Here is a 22,551-nt window from a genome sequence, read left to right as displayed (position 1 = left end):
TTGAAAGCTGGAATCCTCACCTCAACCGATACTATACCATCCCTTTAAGATACAATACAATCGACAATAAAGCTACTTAGAGGAAAATGAAAAGCGTCAGAAAGAGAAAAAAAACGAGATATAGGGAGGTCATGAGGGCGGAAATGAGAGGACAGTCGGGATAGATAAGCAAAAAGTGAATATTCTTTGTAAGCTATATCTCTTGACGTTTGCAAAAGTTGGAACCTTGCAACCCGTGACACGCAGACAAGTCGAACATTTCGTGGGATCCGACCTACCCTTGTTTGTTATTCGACTGAACCGAGTTCTTCCTGCTGTCCTTTTGACAATGGAGAAGTGTATGACTGGAAGTTTGATTATCATTGTTACTGTGATAAAAGAAAAAGAAAATGGTCGAACTATTATCAACGACTAAAACGAATAGACTTACAAACAATAAACTAAAAATGTGTAAGTTGTACAACTATATTATGCTGCGCTGGAAATGCTTGGGCAGTTTTCATACAGGGTAAAAATGAAATGCTTGTACGTGCGCCGGCCGTTTATACAGTTGCCACAGTATCACAACGATTGTTTATGTTTCTGCAAAAGCGAGATACCCAGGGAGCTTATAAGCACAACACGTGTAACCACTGATAGAAGGGAACACTATAAGACTTGTTATCACACAAAACTGTGATTATGAGCAGAAAAATTGGCCATTTCAAGCCCCATTCTAATGAGGATTAAGGCAGAAGACTTGGCAACGTTTCGATCACTGTCACACTTGATCAATATGAAATGCAGAAAAAAAATCTATGCAGGTACTGATTCGAATTAGTCATGACATTCGTCATGTCATTCACTAGTTATTGTCTTCATAATAATATTGACTCTTTCATTTAAACATATACGATATATTTGAGGCTGAAGTAAAGTATTGGTATCTGCATTGAAACGTCCCTCAGAAAGGGAGTAGTCGGTATAGCGCTGGCTTCAGATATTGCAGGAAGAGATACTATTGTCCAGTAATTGAAATGAATCTTATCGTACTATGTTTTGGCACTCTAGGTACAAATAACTGCATACTGTTAGCGGCACTACAACTGGAAGATGAATATTGATCTATTCTGTAGCAGTAAAATCGGAAACGTAATCTGATTTGGGCAGTGTTCTTACATAAAGAGTACATACATCACACCATTGCACTGAGTATTCATCTACAGACCAAGCAAAGTATATCTAACTACTTGAAATGAAATCAATATTTCCACTTAATTTGGATCACTTTGAACGAAAAAAAATAACACATTTCCTAAGATAGGGCTTCGGTTTGAAGTTGATATTTGTGTTACACTGAATAAGGGAACATGTATGCTGATTTCATACCTAAAAACATTTAAAAACTATGAAATTGCACAATGACGATTTCTTTAGTTATTCTCGATGTAGATCAGGTTTTCGACTAAATCATAATCATTCTGACCGAACGTGATGTATAAGTGACAAGTTTACGTAGCACATAACTCTAGCAGTCTTCTGAAATGCTTCATAACGATATGGAATGTCCGGTACATCGAGCCTTAAGCTTATTATTCCTTCTCTAACAAGGCACATTTTGTGATTTTAAAACTTGAGAGGAATGATCTAAGGTAATACCAGCAGAGTTAAACTTCAAAATGTCACACCTCGGTGTGCCTTGGAAGTCTTATATTGCAATTATTCAAACTAAAATTTTCTTTCGGTGGGTTGTAGTCAATGTCGCTGTCGTCATCACTGATATCAGAGATCTCCTCGCGCTCGGCAATCATATCCCCTGTCATTGTAAGGTCGGTCTGGCTGGCATGGGTGGTGTATTTCTTCATCATCGGGCACTCCTCGTACTTGTGCTCACTCGGCTGCCTTGTCAATGTCGATTTCGGTGTCGGCGTCGGCGGCATGCGTCGCGGAGATCCGTCGTAGACGTTGTCCGAAGCCTCGATGCGGTGGAACGGTGAGTTATCCATCTCGTGTACTTGGAATTCCTTACCGCCTTTGAGTTTGCGGGTTGGCGAGCCGGTGAGTTTCGGGTTGGCCTTGTACTCGGGCGACTCCATGGAGCGCAGGTGCATGAGAGCTGTAGCTGAGTCGATGCTCTGTGTGTCGTAGGACACGGTGCTGAAATTGCTCTGCATTCTCCCAAGGGAGTTGCCCCTCTCTGGGTCCGGAGTGTTGTGTCGCGAATGGAAGATGATACTGGCCTCGGATATTGATCTGGTGTCGTCGGCGCCCCCAGCCACGGTGAAGAGCTGGAGTGGTTCCTGTCGCTTTCGACTGACGGCAATGTAACCCAGTATAGCGATGATGATGAGAAAGGCGACGGCGATGATGATTATAATGATGTGCATAGTGGTGATCGGATTTTCCCCCGTCTTCTCCGCTACTGTCGGTTTCACTGGTATTACATTTTGAGTAGTGATAGGTTTGGGGGTTGTTGAATGACAGAGGGCATCTGGATCATCTCCAATAACAACCAATGTCACAGATGTTGACGTTGTTCCTACGCTGTTGTTGGCAGTGCAAGTTATCGTAGCGCCGTGGTACGCCATTGTTGCCTTGGTCAAATGCAAGACTCCATCGGAAGGAATGTGATGCTTTCCTTGATCACATCCAGGAGCTTCCTGGACGGTCCAAGTAAAATCCACTGCAGGGTTGGCATCTCCCGTGCACTTGAAGACAATGCGGTCATTGACGTCGACAACCGCTTGCAGAGCTCCACTCGATGGCTGGAGTGCAGACGCAGGATCAGTCGTGATGGCAACGTCTCTTGGCTTGTATATCACGTCCAGTGGACCTACGTCACAAAATACGTCTGGGTGGACAAGCTCGTGAGAGAGGTAGCAGCGAAAAACCTTGCCATTGTCTTCGATGCCAATGACTTTCTGAAAGAACGCCACGGTGTGCCCCGTGTTGACCTGCACAGTCGAGTTGATGGCTTCTGAATCCATAGACCAAGAAAGCGACACTGGCGGATTGCCATTCTCGGAGCTGCAGCTGAAGCTCTGTGGAACTCCGACCCGGAGCTCCGAGACGTCCTTTGGACTGCACGTCAACAAACTCGTGTCGGGTGCATACTCGATTGTAAGCATCGCTGTATTTGATGTGGCCACTTCGATGGACTGCGGCTGAGAGTAGATGACGCACTTGAACATGCCTTCGTCTCTAGTCAAGATATCATCGATCCTCAAGGAGTAGTCGCCTTCTGCCCAGTTCCCTGGAAGACTGTATCTCGAGGCGTCCGCATGCTGCGTGTCTAGGCTCTCGTTGTTGCTTCGGGTGATCCTCCGCCCGTCCTGGATCCACGCCACTAGGTAGTCACTGGTTTTGTCACGCACTATGCATGTTAGAGTGACAGTCTCACCCGGTCGGACCACATGATCTTCGGGACTCCTTTCAATGGAGGGTTCCGTTTGTCCCGGTACTACATGAGTCGACCAGATGAGAATGAAAGCTGCCAAGTTCCACAACTGAAAGCTGTCACAAAACATATTCATGATCTTGAGTGCGATTCCTGGCAGAACTGTCGGTAAAAACACAGTGTTTATCTCTCGCCACAAGTAACTCCTATTCCTATTCCCTAACAAAATCAGATTGCAAATCCACAATATTCACTGTATCATCCAGGCTGAGTCAATTAATAAGTTTAAAAATTAGCAAGTCGTTTGTAGGATGATTATTAAAACACAATGTCATAGCAGGCGCGGAGACAATGAGACAATTCCAAACAATATTTCATCGCTTGTTTTCCAGTGTCCTCAATGTGATATAGAAAGTACACGATTTCACGCGTAACACAATAGAATGAAATCCGTAGGCTACACTCACGAAACTAACGATGTTCTCGTCTGAACATCAATCTGCGGTAATAACTGGGTGTAAAGTATCGAGAGAATTACTATAGCTATGCCAAGTTATCGAAAATCCTAACCGGTAACACCTTCTTGCTAGCTTCCTGCCTGGAAACACTCGTAGTCTTGTTTTCATGACGTTGCCTTTTTTTTTCGTACTCCCTCTATCCTAGTGTGAATTGAAACGGATCTGAAAGATGTCAAAAGGCAAACCAGCCTTGATCTCAAACTAGATGGTAGTGTGCAGGGTTTACACAGTGGCTCATAAACAGTGTCAATTTACCACTTCGTTGCTCAAGATTTTTGAACAATGGAAGAGAAAATGTTGCAAATTGTTCTCAAGTCGGGTGAATTTGCCTTTATAAATAACTAAAAATTATCCATGTAATCGTTTTTATCAGTGGCGAAATTTATCAAAAGGTGGGCAGAAGTACATGCAATTTTGAAGTGTATGTTTGTATACATATATTGATTACATACACATACATACATACTATACATAAATATATGGAATGGTAAGAGCAAATGTTTCGATGCTTGTCACAATTGCTTGCTTAATAAGGTATTATCAGATTTCTAGAACAATCCCCAACCAAAAAATAAACAAACAAACAAACACCCCTCAAAAAAGTTTTTAAAAAAGTTCAGTTTGTTTGGGGTTTTTTAGGATTCGGGGATAGCTCGTGACTTGACAGATCACTATCGTCTTGTTTGTTCCCTTTGTTTGTATTATTTTTTTTTTCATCTGCGAAGATGGCTGGATGTTCCATATTCAGCTGCAGGAGTTGGTCTTCTACGTGGTCCAGTTGATTATCTCTCCATGAATTCGCAAAACGAATCGTGGTAAAGGAAACAGAAATGGCTTCTTCAGATAAGATTTTCCCTCTTTACGTATTGCAGCAGTTTTTCCTTTCTTTTCTTTTCTTTTTCTCAACACGCTGTGTAGCCTGCCTGCTTTTCCTGTCATTTTGATGACAGGCCGGAAGCGATAGCTTGTCCCACACACTACACCATTTCCTCAACCAACTTTCAGATATTGAAGGGACTGCTATAGTCGCGTTTTCTCTGAATGCAAACAGTGATGATTATGATGAAATCCCGTCCATAACTCGGGGTACTCGCAGCATGACTATAGCTATTGGGGGTGATGTGCGCTTCTTCTCGTCGTATTAAAGACGTCATGTTGTGCGTGTGTGTTTTTTTTTATGTGTGTGTGTGTGCACGCGTGTGAGCATACATCATAGTATGATTCGAAAAAAAAAATATCCTAAACATATTGTACTGAATGTTGGAAAAAAATTAGCAGCACAGGAGAGAAGAATACAGCTGTTTATTTTTGTTCATACATTGTCAACGTGGACCTGATATTAAATGAAATTCAAATAAAGAATATCATAAAAAATGTGTGTGTGTGTGTGTGTGTGTGTGTGTGTGTGTGTGTGTGTGTGTGTGTGTGTGTGTGTTTAGAAACAAGCTGATAGACAAAAGAAAACAGAGAGAATGTGTTGGGTAATTTTTCTTTTCTTTTTTTTTCTTGCCACTCAATTTTCATACTTCAATATCCAAGATTTCAGAAGTGAGTTACAGTGAATTCAGGATTGTGAATGGATATTCCAAATTTGATATGACCTCAGGAAGATGAGGTAAATTAAGGGAACAAAACAGGTAGAAGATAACACCCAAGATAAGATTACAGACTCCAAATCTTGATCTCGATTGCAATTCCATAATAAACAAACGAACAATCCATGACGTCCTTGCATCACAAGTGTCATGATAATATTCAGGCCAGAAAGATCATAGAATAGTAAGATAGCAGGAACACTCTCTCTTCGTAAAAGTCATAATTCACGCTAGATTACAATGGTTTAGATTACAATGTAGGTCTAAATGTAATTAATGATTCTATTTTCTTTCATTTCATTCAAACGCAAGAATTGTTTGGACAGATTTCAAGGAGGTCAGTGGTAAACATGTGGGGCGATAGCATGGCCTCATTGCTTTATTTGTTTTTCGAGTATAAAACTCGAAATCTTAAATTTTCATGCTTCATGTCCGATTTTCCCGTTCAGTCCTTTAATTGGATTTGCTTCACTCATAAAGCTCAACCGAGTGGAGTGGCGCTGTATCTGAATGCTGCAAATGGTTTGTGCAAGAATTAAAAGCACTCAAAGGTCAACATAAACGCACGTGCGTTTCTGAACGACATCGGAGTTAGTCACGATTAACTCCAGTGGTTCTAAATCGCACAACACAGCATTTATTTGATATAACTATAAATCACGAGAAATGATAAGAGCATTTCCTTTAGAATTACAAACACATTGGTCACATGATGAGCGCGTCTAACTGAGCATTTCTCTACCACTCTCGTTGGTCAAAAGGCGGTTGAGTTAATTGTGTAACTGTAATGATATCATTAATGTGACCTAGGGCCTACGTCATGATAGAGTACGGTGCTCATTTAAAGTGTCTGCAGCGTTTGGCTGTGCCTAAATCGCGTTTCATCAGTGTTGATCCCTGGTCCAAAGTACACAATGTAGGATATTGTCAGGAGCAGGCTAATGATCTTAGCAGTTTTCTGTTGTTCACAAATCAGTGTAATTTCCATGCATCATAAGGCACAACCTGTTGTTGTTGCAATTGTTGGCTCATAACCCAACTCAAACAGAGTGTCACACTGTTGAACCCTTGTAGCTGTAAACGCGACATGATGCACTATATTTTCAGTCTGTCCGCTCCTGTATATTATAGCATGGATTCCCTCTGCGGGTCATTACGGCAGTAACTCAAGTTAACGCCATATATGTATATTGTATAGGTCTGCTGTTATACGATTACATAGTTTCACTCCACCTCGCTGCATAGGCCTATGCAATAGTAACAACGTTGTTCAGACCTAAGATTTTTGCTTAGACCTGCAGATGTATGTTTCTGTAGATGCGGATATACATGTATATAATCATATATACACAACACAATTTACTGAAACAAAAAGACACACATCGCTCAACACAAGCACGTGATTTCACAGGGACAATCATAATTGCAGGAAAAAAGAAACATGGACAAAAATACTAGTGGTCATACCTTGGATTAACAATACAATTCGCATAGCCCTTTTTTCAATTCTTTGCAATGAATGTTATTGTGACGAGTAGAGGACAGGGTTATTCTGCATGCTGGACATTGCTGGAAGAAAAAAAGTAATGACTACACTGTATTAGCCCTGACGTCAGCCTCTTGATGTGTAATTCTCGGTAACGCCAATACCTATACTAGGTGCCGGGCGCAGAGTAGCGTTTTAGATGCATTATGGGATAGCTCAGGGAACAAACTTGCCCCGGTTTTGGCTGCATATGCGCTCATGCCACGTTCTGTCTTTATCCACGGGTATTTTTTTATGAAGATTTCTTCGTTTTCCATTACGTGACCAGCACATTGAAGCCTTGCAGTAGTGAACCATGACTCTAGTGACCGCAAATCAGTAAAATTTAGAATCTTTCAACTATTCTTAAAGCTGTATTATAGCCGAGCCAAAAAAAAAAAGAGAGTTATAACGGAAAAGCAGACAAAACTCCATTAAATCGTATGGAAACAGCGACGCGCGCGAGACAATCGGAAGCGACGATGGCACTGAGGAATCCCACAGTGCATGTGTGACAAGGCTCGTTGTTGTTGTTGTTGTTGTTGTTGTTGTTGTTGTTGTTGTTGTTGTTGTTAGTGTTGTTATTATCTGAATTTATTTGGCGTTCTGTCATTCCTCTAGGAATATTTACGCCAAATCTATATTCATAAAAATTACTTTAAATGTTAAAATTTTACCGTATATTATTCTATCATGAATTCAAAAATGATATATACTGGATTTTTTAATGAATCTCCCTCACTGGCCTCGGTTCGAGCTGCCCAATCGACGATCGTATTTTCTGGCCAGCCCGGCTCGGTACCTTGAGCAGACTTCTCAGCAAGGAGGGGCCGTGATTGGCAGTCCACCTACCCAGGCCACTCCAATACACGAGAGGGGCTCAGTCGATACTCGTTATTACTCGGGAGTATTTAGCGCGAATTTTATCACAAATTTACATGAAATTAGAAAAGCAAAACAACGCTAAGATATAAAGCAAACATCTTGGTTGTGTGCAATGTACAGAATAATCAATTCAAAACATATACTTATCTCATATTACTATGTGTTAGAGTGAATCTTCTTGTCCTCTGGACATACTGAACAAAAGCACGCATATGCTTTTGAGTTAGCTGTTCCTATACAGCGTGCGCAGTAGGTTTCTGCGCATGACGATACGAAGAATTCATGGTTACTGAGGTCACCTGGCAACCGACCTTAGGACGCTCGCTCATGAACGGTAGGCCGGGATGACCGCACATCTTCTTCTTCTTCCTCATTTATAGAGAATTAAGACATCTCTTTAACACATGAGATCTCGTTCCACTGAATGATCGTCTGCAAATGCACGCTGAACCCCGCCTCACACTTCCGTCTCTGTTCTTGTTTTGCTCTGTTTTGTTTGCAAACTAAAACGGTAGCTGTATTCATTCAATTCAATTAATCTTATTTCCATTTCTTCAACAAAACATATACAGCACTGTATAACAAAGAATAAACAAGGAAAAGTAGAAATTATGCGGTGCGTAATATATGTACAATATAGGTAAAAAGATCAAGGTCAAAGGTCAAAGAAGTTAAAGGTCAAAATTCTGTGTAGAAGTTTTGAAGCCCTCACCTAGTGCCATCACATAAAGCAAACGGAATTGAAATCGGGTTACAAATGGCGAAGGAGTAGCATTTTGTTGCAAAATGTACAATATAGGTCAAAAATCAAGGTCAAAGGTCAAAGAAGTCAAGGGTCAAAATTCTGTGTAGAATTTTTGAAGCCCTCACCTAGTGCCATCACATAAAGCAAACGGAATCAAAATCGGGTTAGAAATGGCGAAGGAGTAGCATTTTGAAGCAAAATGTACAATATAGGTCAAAGGTCAAGGTCAAAGGTCACAACTGAAATTCTGTGTAGAAGTTTCAAAGCTTCCATATAGTGCTATCATATAAAGCAAACAGAATCAAAATTGGCTCATAAATGACAGAGAAGTAGCAAATTGAACATTTTGATCACACACGGACGCACAGACGGACGGACGGACGGACGGACGGACGGACACACAGACACACACACGTACGGAGCCCGTTTCATAGTCCCCTGCTCAAACTCGTTCGGCGGGGACAATTATCATGGCGTATGGACCATACGAAATTCCTTCCAGATTCATCTTCTCAGTTGTTTTTTCAACTGGAACTCAACTTGAATATAATGTAGTTATAATATTTGTCATAGCTGTATTCATTCAATTCAATTGATTTCATTTCCTTTTTCTTCAACAAAACATAACAAAGAATCAATTACCATGGTGTATGGACCATACGAAATGCCTTACAGATTTATCTTCTCAAGTGTTTTTCAACTTGAACTCAACTTGAATATAATGTAGTTATATTTGTCTTAGCTGTATATCGTGCAATAACCTTAAGTGAGAATACCATTACCTCGCAATACACTATTCTTAAATTGGTTTTCCCTTATATATGTATGTATGCATATATATATATATATATATATATATATATATATATATATATATATAATCAATATATTGGTTGTTCAGTTCATCAATGAAAACTTTACGAAAACGCGGTCGAATCTCTTTTGGAGGATAAAGAAGACCATCAGGAACAGAAGACAGAAGCCACCAAATATGCACACAAGACGGTGCGATCATCGTCAAACACTCCGAAGGCATGGAAGGAGGACGCACCAAGGTAACTCGAGAGAGCGATCTTGCCAATCACATGTTGTCAATTTATCCGACTTGAACGTCAGTTAAACTTTGCCCGAACAAGTGTACAAACATTTTGTAGTGTATGACAATTTTTCATTCAGCTTTGTAATATCTTCAGTATTGTGTTGTCCTCATTTTGTGTGTATGGTTCTCTGTAAACAATCAATTAAAAGTGATCAAAAGGCTTTGTTATGCGTACTGTGTAATGAATGGGTACATACAAAATGCGGGTTACAGCTCGTTATCCCGAAGGTTTTTAAGTCCGAAGGTTCGTTATTCCGAATGTTCGTTATTCCGAAGATTCGTTTTTCCGAAGGTTCGTTAATCCGAAAATGTGATGAGGTTTGTTATTCCGAAGGTTTGTTAATTCTGAACAAAATTTTGATGATAAATTTCCCGAAGGGAAACGAATGAAGGTAGCACATTTGAACATAATATGAAGTTTGCGAAATAAGAAGGATGAGTTAGGACATTTTTCAGTCATCCCCTTCATAACAAATTTTCAAGAAACGCCTCCGGCTTCACCAGTCTATCTTTTGATTTAGTTATTATTTCGTATGACCACCACTTGCATTACGTCGTATTATGTTTCCATATGTTTTCGTTGTATTTTCTATATGTATATATGTTACTCGATATTATTTGTAATTTGTATTTGATTTTGTAACCGTTGTATTTCATGCTGGGCTCCCTTGCAAAGCAGGCCATTGAGGCTCGGAACGTGACAACCCTGCTCTTAAAGAAAACATGAATAAATAAATAAATAATATCGTTTCGAAGCAAGGGCTCTATAAAGACTTGTCAGTGTTTGTGTGTCGATCAATGTGATGCGTAGAAGACTATGGTATATCATCAGCAGGTGCGGTCATGTCTTGGTGCTGCTGACATCACTGGTATGTGAAAAAGGGCGAGACTGTTAACATTAAACAAACGCTCGGTTTTAGGTCAGATTGATTAAGAACGCCCTCCCTTCTCATTAAAGTTGCTACAGCTCTAGAGTGTCGTTCTAAGATATTCACTATAGGAAAACTTAAATGCAGTGTAAAAATTAACTTTCAGTAGTTCAGTGGAAGCGGCTAACCCGGGCGGGTATATGCGCAAAGAGTTTACGCGGAAATATAGGTAGGTGTGTTGCTAAGCAAGTAAACAACTGGAAAGATTATGTTTCAGGAAGCTATATGAGAATTTGCATTGTGATGTTTGATAAAGCTTGCCGCACCTACCAACATGTATCAACACATTACTCGCGGCTTGTAATTCTAGAATGTTTGCCGCGCCTATGTCCTTTTTCGGTATTAGTCAAATCTCGAAGTTGAGAAAATAAGGCGCGAATTGTTTTTTCCTGTTTTCAATCAGTGGAGATATTGAGTTTTGTCATAAGGTCGAGAACTGGTATTTGTGCTTTTTTGACCCCGTAGCAGCATTCTTTTTTTTTTCTTTAGTTGAAAATGGCATCCAGTTTTGATGGTGCTTGAAATAAAGGCGAAAGCGGACTAGCGGAGGTCGCCATCGAGAGGATAGTCCCTGGACTGCGGAGAGTATCGCAGGAGATTGTGGCGCCACACAAGTTGTTCTAGAGGCATTGCCCATCGGAACACTGCTAAAACATCGGTGTTGAATTTAACACCATGGGTGTTAAATCTAACACCGATCAAGTGTTAATAGAGGATCACATCCACAGGTGTAGAAGTATGTTGTGATAGTGTTGAAAAGTGTTCACCTGGCACTGCGCTGGTGTTAATTCAACAATGACACCGCATGGTGTTGATTTGATATTGTTGGTGTTAATGTCAATGGTAAAACACCCGTCCAGCTTTAATAGGAGACCACACCAGCTGGTGTTACTATGGTGTAAATGCGTTCACGCCTTTTTGTTTTTAATCAAGTACCCTATCTGGAATCTTGATCCTCTTGTTGAAGTTCAAAATCAACAAGAAGAACAGTAACTAAGAAACTATTAAAAACAGTTTTATGTTTTGAAATGACACGCGGAGGTGTTAATCTAACAACATAAATGAGCATCGGAAATTTAACACCAGCTCGGTGTTTCATATGAAAGACGGGACTTTTTTTCAGTGAATTATCTTTCATAAGTTTAGTGGTTGTACTCTACCTGTGTTACTAGGATGATGCCGTCTGGTCTTGATTAAAGACTTCAGGATGATAAATCGTTGCAGCCTTCCTTCTTACTCGAATGCGCACTACACAACTTTGGTCCAATACCAGTTCGGATGTGACTAGTAGACACAACTGAAGTTCAAGGGGTTACGGGGATGACTAATTTGTCAAGGATGTGGCAGACAAACTGTAGGCTATCGTACGGGAAGCAAGAATGGTAAAGCGTCTGGGATATTGATTGGTCGATTCTATTTTTCGACCACATAAAAACGGAACTGTTCGGCTGGCGACGCCGCGTCGCCGAGTGACAGGCTCCCGACGGGGTCCTTGATTCCCTGCATTGAATCGAGGGGCTGCGGAGCCCTCTCAATAGAACATCAAAATAACGGTTGTGTGAACGTAGCGCCCTCAACGTCACAATTGGGCTCAAGCTGATTGATAATTGTCTTAAATTGAAGTAAATAAGCACAGAATCAATCCGTGTTTATTAGTTTATAGCCACGATAAAAATCATGGGTATACATACATACATACTCGGACAGGATTCGAAACTTCAACCTTAAACTTACGGCCTCCTGATCTGTATGTTAACGTCAATCTCAAAAAGCGACACCATAAGTGAATAAGATGAACAGTGATACTTCTTCAAGTTCAAGTTGAAGTTGATTTATTTTCATTTCCAACAATGAGGGATACAATGAAATGTTCGCGTATACAAATATTGCTAAGAAATCAGTACAACAGTGTGATGAACATAATGACATGCAATTAAGAAACAGGTACAATGTGAATTATTAACAGAAATACAAATAAATGTCATATCATTCATAGTAAACACAGACATGAAGGGGGCTGCTAAAAAAAACAGAGCTTGTATTATATAGTCCCCTCATAAAAAAGGCAAAAAATAAAATTGCACACACACAAAAAGAAGAAAAAACCCAGAGTAGTACACAAATTGACACACAGTCATGCACACACAGGGACGCACATTACCAATCACGGGACAGCTCTCTTGTAAGGGTAGAAAAAGATAAGTATAGATAGAAAGATTAGTAATGATTATGAAGAGTCTGAGGTGGACAGAAAAGAGGGAAAGGATAAGGAGATAGTGGGTCATAACCAGAGCACTAGAGGCACAGAAGCTTGGGCTTGCTGAGGTACAAAAAGTAGTAAAATTCAACCGGAGCAACAGTTTTGAAAATCAAGACTAGCAAAAAAGTAACTTACTGTGTTGCATACTATTTTCTTTACAAAAATTCTTTACCTTCAAGGAAAAAAGTATTAAAACTCAAGGCATCTTTTATACTATTATCAAGAGAATTCCAAAATTTTGATAAAGAAAAGGAAAAGACAGATTTTGCAAAAACAGTCCTATAGTCAAAGGCATATGATATTCATGGAATTGACGGGTCGGATATTCAAGAACAGTTTCGTTTTTGATAAACATGGAATCAAATACAAATGAGAGAGAATGGTTGGTGAGTTTATACATGAAAAAGAAAAAAAGGAATCAGAGTAAAAAATACATATAATTTTATTCCCTCCTTCAAACTTTTGTTGACAACAGAGGCAAATTACACCATATTTTCTTTTCAGTTATCTGACAGATCCTTCGAATTCGAATTTAAGCATCGCCATTTTCGTCAAGTTGATGAAAGTACAATACGTAAGTTGAGGGGCCTAGCTCTAACACGGTTTTGGATCTGGGAACAGTTCGGTCTCAACCTATTACATTTTGTATCCCAATTGCTGCGGTAGGTAAGCAGACTGTCAGTTAAACAACGTTTACTTTGTGTCTCCCTCTAACATTGGGTTATATCCTCGTATGCCCGACAACTGATTACTCATGTACTTGTACATTTATTCTTGCATTTCGTTTTTTTTTTACAATTGTGACCAATAAAAAATAGTTTCGGAGGGGGGGGGGGTCTTAAAAGTTTTTCCCCAGTGTGTTCTGTAGTGTGTCGGTGTAGTGTGAATTGACCACACCTTTCTTCGATCCATACCAGCCATGCATCGTCATATCCGGCGAGTACTTCGAGGCTTCGGGCCTTCGGCCGAGCGTTTCGGCAAGCGTGCGAGTGTAATGCGGGGCATTCCCACAACACAAGCCCACGTACGGAATCTTGAGCTGGGTACAGCGTTCGGCAAATTCCGCTATGTCTCGGCGCGAGGAGAGCAGACAGTTCAGATCGGCTGGGAAGGCGCGATCACCTTCACGCATGGACATAACAGAATTAAGAACAATGAGAATGAAAAGAGTAGAAAAAGTGCATAAACACAATCATCGATTTCAATCCACCTTTTTTCTGTATTTCTCTTGAAATTTGCAAAATTGTATCACTGTTCATCGTTTGTTTTTATTATATTGTTGTATCATTGACATTAATATGTGTATGCAAATGTTTAAATCATATGTGTTGGAAATTGAATGAAATTAAACAAGACGAAAAAGGTAAAGTCATACAAATTTCCACATACAACATTGTGATGATAAAAAAGCCTATCGTGCTCTTTTACATTATTTTTTTCTCCGTCGACATCAAGTTTGTTCTTCCCGCTCAACTGTTATACTCCTTGATTCTTTGGTGTGTTTTTTTCCATATTTTTTTTTTTAAAATCCTGGCTGCCTGACAAAGGCCATACCAGTCAGTACAACACCTTTAATCAAATAGAAATATGAAACATGAAACTACTATAACAGTGTATGATGACCACGTGAAAACACAATTATAAGATGTTGTGCATAACTTCAAAAATTTGAATTCAGCCCGACAGACAGGAATGTGTTTTTCTTGATTTAAAGAAATTGATAAAAACATGAGAAGTTGATTATTTCAATTAGCCATTGTGCCTGAAGGCAAAATCATATGCTCATATGACATTTGACACAAATTGCAATGACGTTAGTGATAGTTTTCTGTTGTTGTTCTTGTTGTTGTTGTTGTTGTTGTTGTTGTTGTTGTTGTTGTTGTTTTATAGAAAAGGTCGTCCTCCTTTTTTTTCTTGTTAGACACAACCCATATTAACACCTGAATCACTTGAGAAGGAAGGATGGCCGGTATCTTTTTATACGGAGACAATGCACGAATTCAGTCTGTTTGACACTCTCCGAAAGGTTTCCATGGCAACTTACCAGTCCTTGGATCTGGGATGGACGAAAACGAAGGATATTCTTTCGTCGTCCGGTACGTCACAGGTAGGACAGCTAATGGCGTCTAGTGATGAATGAATAGATATGGAACAGTCTCTCAGTCAGTAGAGTGTGTAATTATCGTACCCTCATTGATACACACATATATGTGCATAAGATTAGTGCCCAAGAAGATAAACAGAAATAAGAAAGAAAGAAAGATAGAGAAACAGAAGGAATAGAATAAACAGGAAGGAAGAAAGATAGATCAAAATGTGACATTTTAATGTAACATTTTATAAACCGATGTCACGCTGATGACAAAAAGTCAACATTTGAACATTACGGGTGCAAAACAACTTTTGACACAGGAGGCACCTCATATTCATGGTCATGCATTACTAAAATTGCAATGTATATTATATTGTATTATATATATATATATATATATATATAGGTTATGACGGATATAAATCCAACTTCAATTTCAACTTCAACTTTATTTTCACCTCCATCAAAATGAACAAAGAAATTATGTACATTTGCATATACACGGGATATTTGTGATAAGAAGCTAGGCTTTAAAGTGATATCATAATTTGCCTGACTTATCACAAGGAAAACATTTTGAAAAGGAATTGAGAGCTAGAAAACTGTAAAGGTTATATTGCCAAAGCCAGCTTTTTTTTACCATTTTTCTACCCTTTATAATTTCAGACATGACATGACGACACAAGGCGTGATGATTATGGGGATACCTTGATACCGTCGTTGAGGGCACTCTCTACAAGAGTCATAATAGTTTCGGGACCTTGCGTGCAGTTGAAGCCCACGACGTCCGCTCCAGCGGCGGCGAGCCTGCGCAGCGCTTCGTTAAACTCCACGCCGTCGATGGTGCAGAGTTGGCCCTCATCGTTCCTCTTCGGATGGGACGAGAGAGTTACGACGGCCGGCAGACCTGCAGCGGGTAGAAGAAAAGAAAAAAGGGAGGGAAAGAAAAAAAGGATGAACTACGCCGACAAACAGACAGATTGACAAGCACACAGATAAACGAACACATATGTGCACATAACAATAATTACTCAGACCGCCCTCATAACCTCACCAACAAGACTACATCCACTACATGATCAAGTTGACTCTCGTCTGAAGAACATAGTCAAATGAACAGAACAACGACATGCAGCTTCATTAACATTTGGAGAAACAAAAAACTCGATCGCAAGACGAGATAACTCAGTTCTTGTCAGTTTGAGATAATGTGCGAGTAAGCCTGCTGACGAAACAAAGAAAATGATAAGAAAAATATTGGATGTTTTCATTCATAACTTCAAGAATGATCATTCCTTGTTATGCCACATGTGAGGCATCATTGGAAAGGTTTCATTTCATTCTATTAATTGATAATGGACCCATTTTCAAATGTTTAAAAATGGCTCTCAATTGCACTCTTTAAATATTGAATTACGGGATGTGCCCAAGAAACATCGATATCAGTTTAGCAATCAAAATGGAAATTTCGAGAGCGTGATGACGTCTGCCATCCTAAGTATCCAAATGACGTGCACAACGAAAATCTTGATTGTCGCATTTTCCTTTTTGTTACAAGAATTAAAAAAATACATTTCTTGTTGTTGTTATCATAATGCATCATGAATTACACCATAGTTGTTCATGATTTAATGTGTTCAGATGATGTTTACATACTACATCAGTAACCTCCTTTGAATTGCATATGCGATTGTGACGTTCATAATTAATATGGCCAATGCTGAAAAGGTTCATTTTTTTTTTTAGTGGAAATGTTATGGAGCTTTCGTCACTGTATTTACACTTGAGTTTATTGCAACTGTTATTTGAATTTTTAAAAAAATTTTCTCTCTTCGATGATGGCACTCACCTTTACCGTGCTTTTTGATGGCCTCGGTAGCTAGGAGCGCCTCTCCAAAATAACCAAATGTCTCACCCACAATGAAATCGGCTTTCTCCTCAACCGCCCATTCTATCTGCTCCTGTGATAGAAACATTTGCCATTCGAAAAGCATTATTTTGCTTTCTCTTTGTTTGTTAAAAAGTGTATGAAATGAAAGTTGTCTCGATTCATTTACACACGTATGACTTATGTGCACGTTTTTCTTATAATAGTGATAATAATGATGATAATTATAATGACAATAATAATAATGAGTTTGGCCCTGAAAAGGGCCTACCCAGTCCCTATGGGTAGGCCTATGGGGACTGGGTAGGCCCTTTTCAGAGCCAAACACATACCCTAGAAAGAATACGTGGTGCATCGTTAAGCCTTCTACCACCCATACGATATGTTGACCCTGATGCTCACCCTAAACATGTCCGCTGTCTCCCCTCTCGCTTCGTCGTCGTCAGGTTTGTAGACGAAGGTGTTGGAGATGTCGCCACACATCAGCGTTCCTGTCTCGTCGGCGACCTCGCGGGCCATCCTGAGGGCTAGTCGGTTCTGGTTCTCGAGGTCGTTCAGGCGTCCGACGATGTTCATCTTGTGTCGATTGCCATAGTACTATTCATTGCGATACACAGGTGTAATGGTCAGAACACTGTGGGCAACTTTCAATACGAACATTACTTCGAGTTGGCCAATAATGAGTAATGTGAAGGCAGCACAAATCACCTGAAAGGAAAGTAAGTATACGAAGCACTTCCTGCATAGCTTCTGGGCATAGTCACATCGTTTTTGAAAATATATTATAGGTGGAAAGAATGTATAGACACATACTATCTTACAGTGTCCTGAACTTGTGCGTCTGGAAAGTGAAAACAAAATCTATGCATACATGATATATATATATATATATATATATATATATATATATATATATACATTAAAACAAGAAAGGGAAAACTGACCATTTTCTTTGCTCAAAGTTTTCACTATATATATATATATATATATATATATATATATATATATATATATAAGGTGAAGAGGGCTCAGCCTCGTACGTGATGGGTGTTGCCTTACTTTTATGTATAGGTATGACGGAGGAATGACTGCTGGCAGACGTTGCAGTATGTTCACTTTGCTCGGGAGAATCAAAGGCAAAGTGAACATACTGCAACGCCTGCCAGCAGTTATTCCTCCGCCACACCCATCTATAATATGTATATGTATACTTTAGAATATCATCGAAAACAAAACTGAAACAAAGTTCATGCTGCATACACCAACAGTTTATTTCGGCACACCAAACATAACGTAACTGTAACAGTAACTGTTGGTGAATATAGCATGAACTGACATTACTGATGCCACTTCCGGATTTCATTTCATTTTTTCTTTTTATTTCTTTTGTTTTTAACGAAAAATAAAGGGGGCGTGCGCGGTTGCGCCCCCTCTGGATCCGCCACTGTACATATATATATATATATATATATATATATATATATATATATATATGTATACATATATATATATATATATATATATATATATATATATATATATTTATATACATATATATATATATTTATATTTATATACATATATATGAGTTCAGTCTACTGTAATTCTAAAGGGATGTTATAGTTTTGGTTGCGATGGGGTATTGAGATTGTAATTTTCTGAGAGATAATTAGAAACCACTTGTGAAATATTAGCACTTGATTAGAGAGCATAAATTTCTGCAAGAGAGGTATTCAAAGTTTATTTGATGGTCATTGGTTTTGAAATGACCGAGATATTAAAAAAAAAACAACAACAACAAAGAAAATCAGAGTGATCTTTATAAAAGGTGGGTCTCACCTTTCATTAGAACCTCCTTGTTTACACGTGAGTGGGACACTTACTCCCACTTATATAGACAGTTATCTTTAACACCATTAGTACTTCACGTTATCAATATTATTTATGACTTCAATGTTATTTGCAGGAAAGTCGCGTCCCAAATTAACCTGTTATCATATTCATTTATAACCTCTATATACAATGGGCAATATTAGCATATTATTAAGTAGTCCCTTACCGTAAATGCTTGTACAATGTCACTTCCGGCGTGCACAAAATCGCGGTACATCTGCTTAACCATGTCAGGATGTTCCACCACCACCTCGGGGGTGAAGGGACCAGCCTTTAGGTAGCCAAGACGCTCGAAAGCGAAAATGTAGCCCTCGGCACAGATAACCGTCTCTCCATCCTCAAGTCGCTGCAGAAGACCTGAAATCACAGCCGAAGTATAAAGGTTGACATTTACAAAATAATATACATACGTACATATATATATATATATATATATATATATATATACATACATATATGTAAATACACACATATTATATATATATATATATATATATATACAAACATGTTGAGAATTCACGTATTGGCTCCAATATAACGAAGAATCAAGAAATAAAGTGGTATTGCATTTTTTTTATTGGCAAAAAATGCATTACCAGTTTATTCTTCATTCTTCGTTAAATATATATATATATTCATATACATACATATATACATATATATATAGGTTTTTATCGTGGCTCGATATTTACTTTTTCTTTTGGCAGCCCCGGACCACTCTTGGTCGCCGCTAACGTCGAATTCAAAATTTGAAAGATTCCTTGGTAGATAGTGAGTTAGAGATGATATAAATGGTTCTTGCTATTCTTAGATTGATGGCGCCAGTTTTACAATCTTTTCTATTTTTTCTGTGCCGAAAAGAAGGAAAGAAGGAAGACAGAGGCACCTATACTACTCGAATTGCTCTGTTCCACTTTACTCATGTTCTCTCGCAAGAAGATTTAATAAATCAACCACAAGAGCTAAACGAATTCTCATGTCTTTTCGATCACAACTTCGACATAGTTGCTTTCAAAATTCACCTTGCCGACATCTTAGAAAACTTTTGCTGTTGAATATGCCTTCCATGTTTTCCTATGTATACTATACATCAACCCATCTACAGGATATCGTAAATATGTTATTTTACAGTAATGTCCCATCCAATCATGAACCCCATGTTAAATTATTCATAGTCAAATTTTCCCCAACTTTTATAACAGCATTTTCTTTTCTTTATCATTTCTTTCGCACTTCTGGATCGCCTCAATGGGCTCCATTTCATTGTACTGTACTTCTAGCGGGGTGAGCAAGAGTGCAATTTGTTATATTCATTCAAATTCCATGGACTGTGGCTATCTCGGACGAACAATTCTCGTCTGCGCAAGCGGGAGCAGGCGACTTATAATAGACATGCTTTGACGTTCTTCGTTTTTGGGAACCTTTTTTCTTTTAAATTGGGCCTCAGTTGGTGTGTGCGATGTGTAGCTAACAATCTAGACATTTACCTAAGCAATAGACCAGTTTTGAAGTACGTTTGGCTTTTTGAAAGGGTTTAAAAATTGCTATTGTATACTCCCTTCGCAAACTTCTGACACTGGCCGCACAGCTTATGTTTCACGCAAAGAAAGTACAAGTAAATGTACAGAATGTTTAAAGCGTTAGATAAAATTGTCTCTGCTCATACAACATGTTATGATTCTTCGATTGAACTTGCTAGGAAATAAAAGGGATTGCAATGTTGTAAAATATCCACATATATTCGTTATATCACAGCTCTGCCAATTTGTTACTATTTCATTTTTTTTTATTCAACAGTTTTCCTTTTGGAATGAGCGTTATGCAGCTATATACCATCAAATCACAAAGACGTGCAATTTCCAGAAGATAAGTGAACATTATGAGGTAAGACATTGGCGTACAGTAATACAAAGACTTGCAAACAAAGATACAATGTACAGACCTTTGTGATGTTTATTCATGGAGTAACCCGGGTATAACCACAACAAATACACAGATGACAATTTGGGGGACGGTCTAACACCGATAGTGATCATGTAGGTCTTACCTTTAGTCTTGGACATGACGTGACGTCACAAGGTCGATAAGAAAACTCTTCGTTTAGGCCTGAGAGAGACACAGGGGTTGGGATAGACGGGTTGGACGGTCGATGTCACAGTCTTTTTCTACAGCTACCACCTCGTGGTATACTGGAATTAAAAATGAAGACTGCCGAGATCGTGCAACAGTGGCCAGCTGTAAACTTTTACGCCCTAGAATATTCCATTAGATGGAGAGGGGATGGGTGATGGGTGGGTTAAGAATGGATGTTCTTGCGTTTACCATGTTAACAATTTATAAACCATATGTGCGCGGGAAAGTGGTGAAATTATTGAAACATTTTGTATAAAAAAGAAATGCACGTGCATTTTTATATCACAAGAGGACGGACGCAGCATAAGAATTATGTAGGAACATAAAGATCCAAACCACCCTTATTTATTTGAATGGCTGAAAATTGTTACTTCAATAGGAAAAAAAAATCACTATGCTTCCACAGTGATATTTAATAATATTTAGCGTTTAACAGACACAAATTTCAGCTGAGTGTCTGTCCACTCTAAATTCTTGAGACATGAATAAGTTCACACGATAATCGTATGTACTGTAAAGTTAATTAATATTGGTGCGTCCTTGCAACAAGAAATGAAGGCTTCCAAATTCAACTGCAGTCAAAATAAATGCGCACTTTGATCGAAACGACGTTACAGCCAGAAAATAGGGCCTACCCGATTCGATGGATAGCGTGCCTTATATGTGCTCTCGTGTATGCCTGGGTCATAGTGTAACCTATTGTAGTATTGTCGTGTGTACCAAAGTGGTAGAGTATAGTAAATTACTATGAATGACATAGAGATAAAAAGATACAAAACATAACCGGTATTTGTTAACGTGACTACCAAGGTGACAGTCTGTAAGGTGGTATATGAATATACGAATGGTAAAAGCGTATCATGGTCGACAGAACAAACGTTTCTCGTTGCAAATGTAACTACGAGATAACTCACCAGTGTTATCCTTGACTTCTGCTCAGGTGGTAACAATATATACACAGCCCTGTCGCTGGATACAGAAGTCGCGACTCAGGTGGTAGCTTTTTGAAATGGCCGTATATCGGGGTTACAGTAGATGCCCCGAGTCTATACCCTATCCATTCGGTAGCATTGTGTGATAGCGCCAACAGGTGATATGAGCACTCACTCGCTAGTCGCACTGTATCAATGGTGAGTATCTGAAAAGGGTTCACAGAAGGCCTAATACCACCGACTTCTATACTATGTTATAGAGGTCGGTACCTAACATCCATTCCCATACAGAAACTTGCTTTCAGTCCTGTGAGAAACGTGTTTGATACAAAACGTCAATGAGGGTTTTAGAATGGCGGGTCTGACAGTGTTGATCAGGTAGTAATATAGGTTTTCCCGGTCAATTTCATACTTTTGTCATTCAAGTTCCTATTCCGAGCATTCGATTTCACGCATTCCACGCTCGCAGCACTGAATCAGCAATCAAATTCAAAATCCGGTTATTCGAATTCAAGGACAAGTTCACCTTCATAGACATGTGGGTTGAGTGAATGCAGCAATATTAGCAGAACACATCATTGAGAGTTTGAGCAAAATCGGACAATCCGTTAAAAAGTTATGAATTTTTGAAATTTCTGCTCAGTCACGGCTGGATGAGAAGACTACTATAGCTTGTGATGT

At 39.1% G+C, this 22,551-nt stretch overlaps 2 protein-coding genes across 2 annotated transcripts; both read right to left on the bottom strand.

Moving 5' to 3' along the window:
• Positions 1-1,589: 1,589 nt before the first annotated feature.
• Positions 1,590-3,512, bottom strand: LOC139731431 (uncharacterized). The gene has a single exon (XM_071642318.1). It carries the CDS (start codon positions 3,510-3,512, stop codon positions 1,662-1,664), a length of 1,851 nt encoding a protein of 616 aa, XP_071498419.1. The 3' UTR covers positions 1,590-1,661.
• Positions 3,513-13,770: 10,258 nt separating this feature from the next.
• LOC139731423 (betaine--homocysteine S-methyltransferase 1-like) lies at positions 13,771-20,868 on the bottom strand. The gene is made up of 7 exons (XM_071642309.1): positions 20,853-20,868; positions 18,972-19,162; positions 17,315-17,509; positions 16,874-16,985; positions 15,732-15,931; positions 14,977-15,058; positions 13,771-14,054 (listed from the first exon to the last, which is right to left on the bottom strand). Exons 1-7 carry the CDS (start codon positions 20,866-20,868, stop codon positions 13,771-13,773), a joined length of 1,080 nt encoding a protein of 359 aa, XP_071498410.1.
• Between the last annotated feature and the right edge of the window lie 1,683 nt (positions 20,869-22,551).

Source organism: Diadema antillarum, unplaced genomic scaffold (genome assembly GCF_040938485.1).
Source record: "Diadema antillarum isolate AM-2024a unplaced genomic scaffold, OU_Dant_1.0 scf00000022, whole genome shotgun sequence".
NCBI lineage: Eukaryota > Metazoa > Echinodermata > Echinoidea > Diadematoida > Diadematidae > Diadema > Diadema antillarum.
The sequence above is the reverse complement of the archived record's forward strand: the minus strand, read 5'-3'. Positions and strand labels throughout refer to the sequence as shown.

Coding starts and splice junctions, on each gene's coding strand:
- LOC139731423 (XM_071642309.1), bottom strand. Junction 17,510..18,971: donor ACATTGTACAAGCATTTACG/GTAAGGGACTAC, acceptor CGCAATGAATAG/TACTATGGCAATCGACACAA. Junction 15,059..15,731: donor CCCTCAACGACGGTATCAAG/GTATCCCCATAA, acceptor ATTCATCACTAG/ACGCCATTAGCTGTCCTACC.
- LOC139731431 (XM_071642318.1), bottom strand. CDS start 3,512: ATGAATATGTTTTGTGACAGCTTTCAGTTGTGGAACTTGGCAGCTTTC.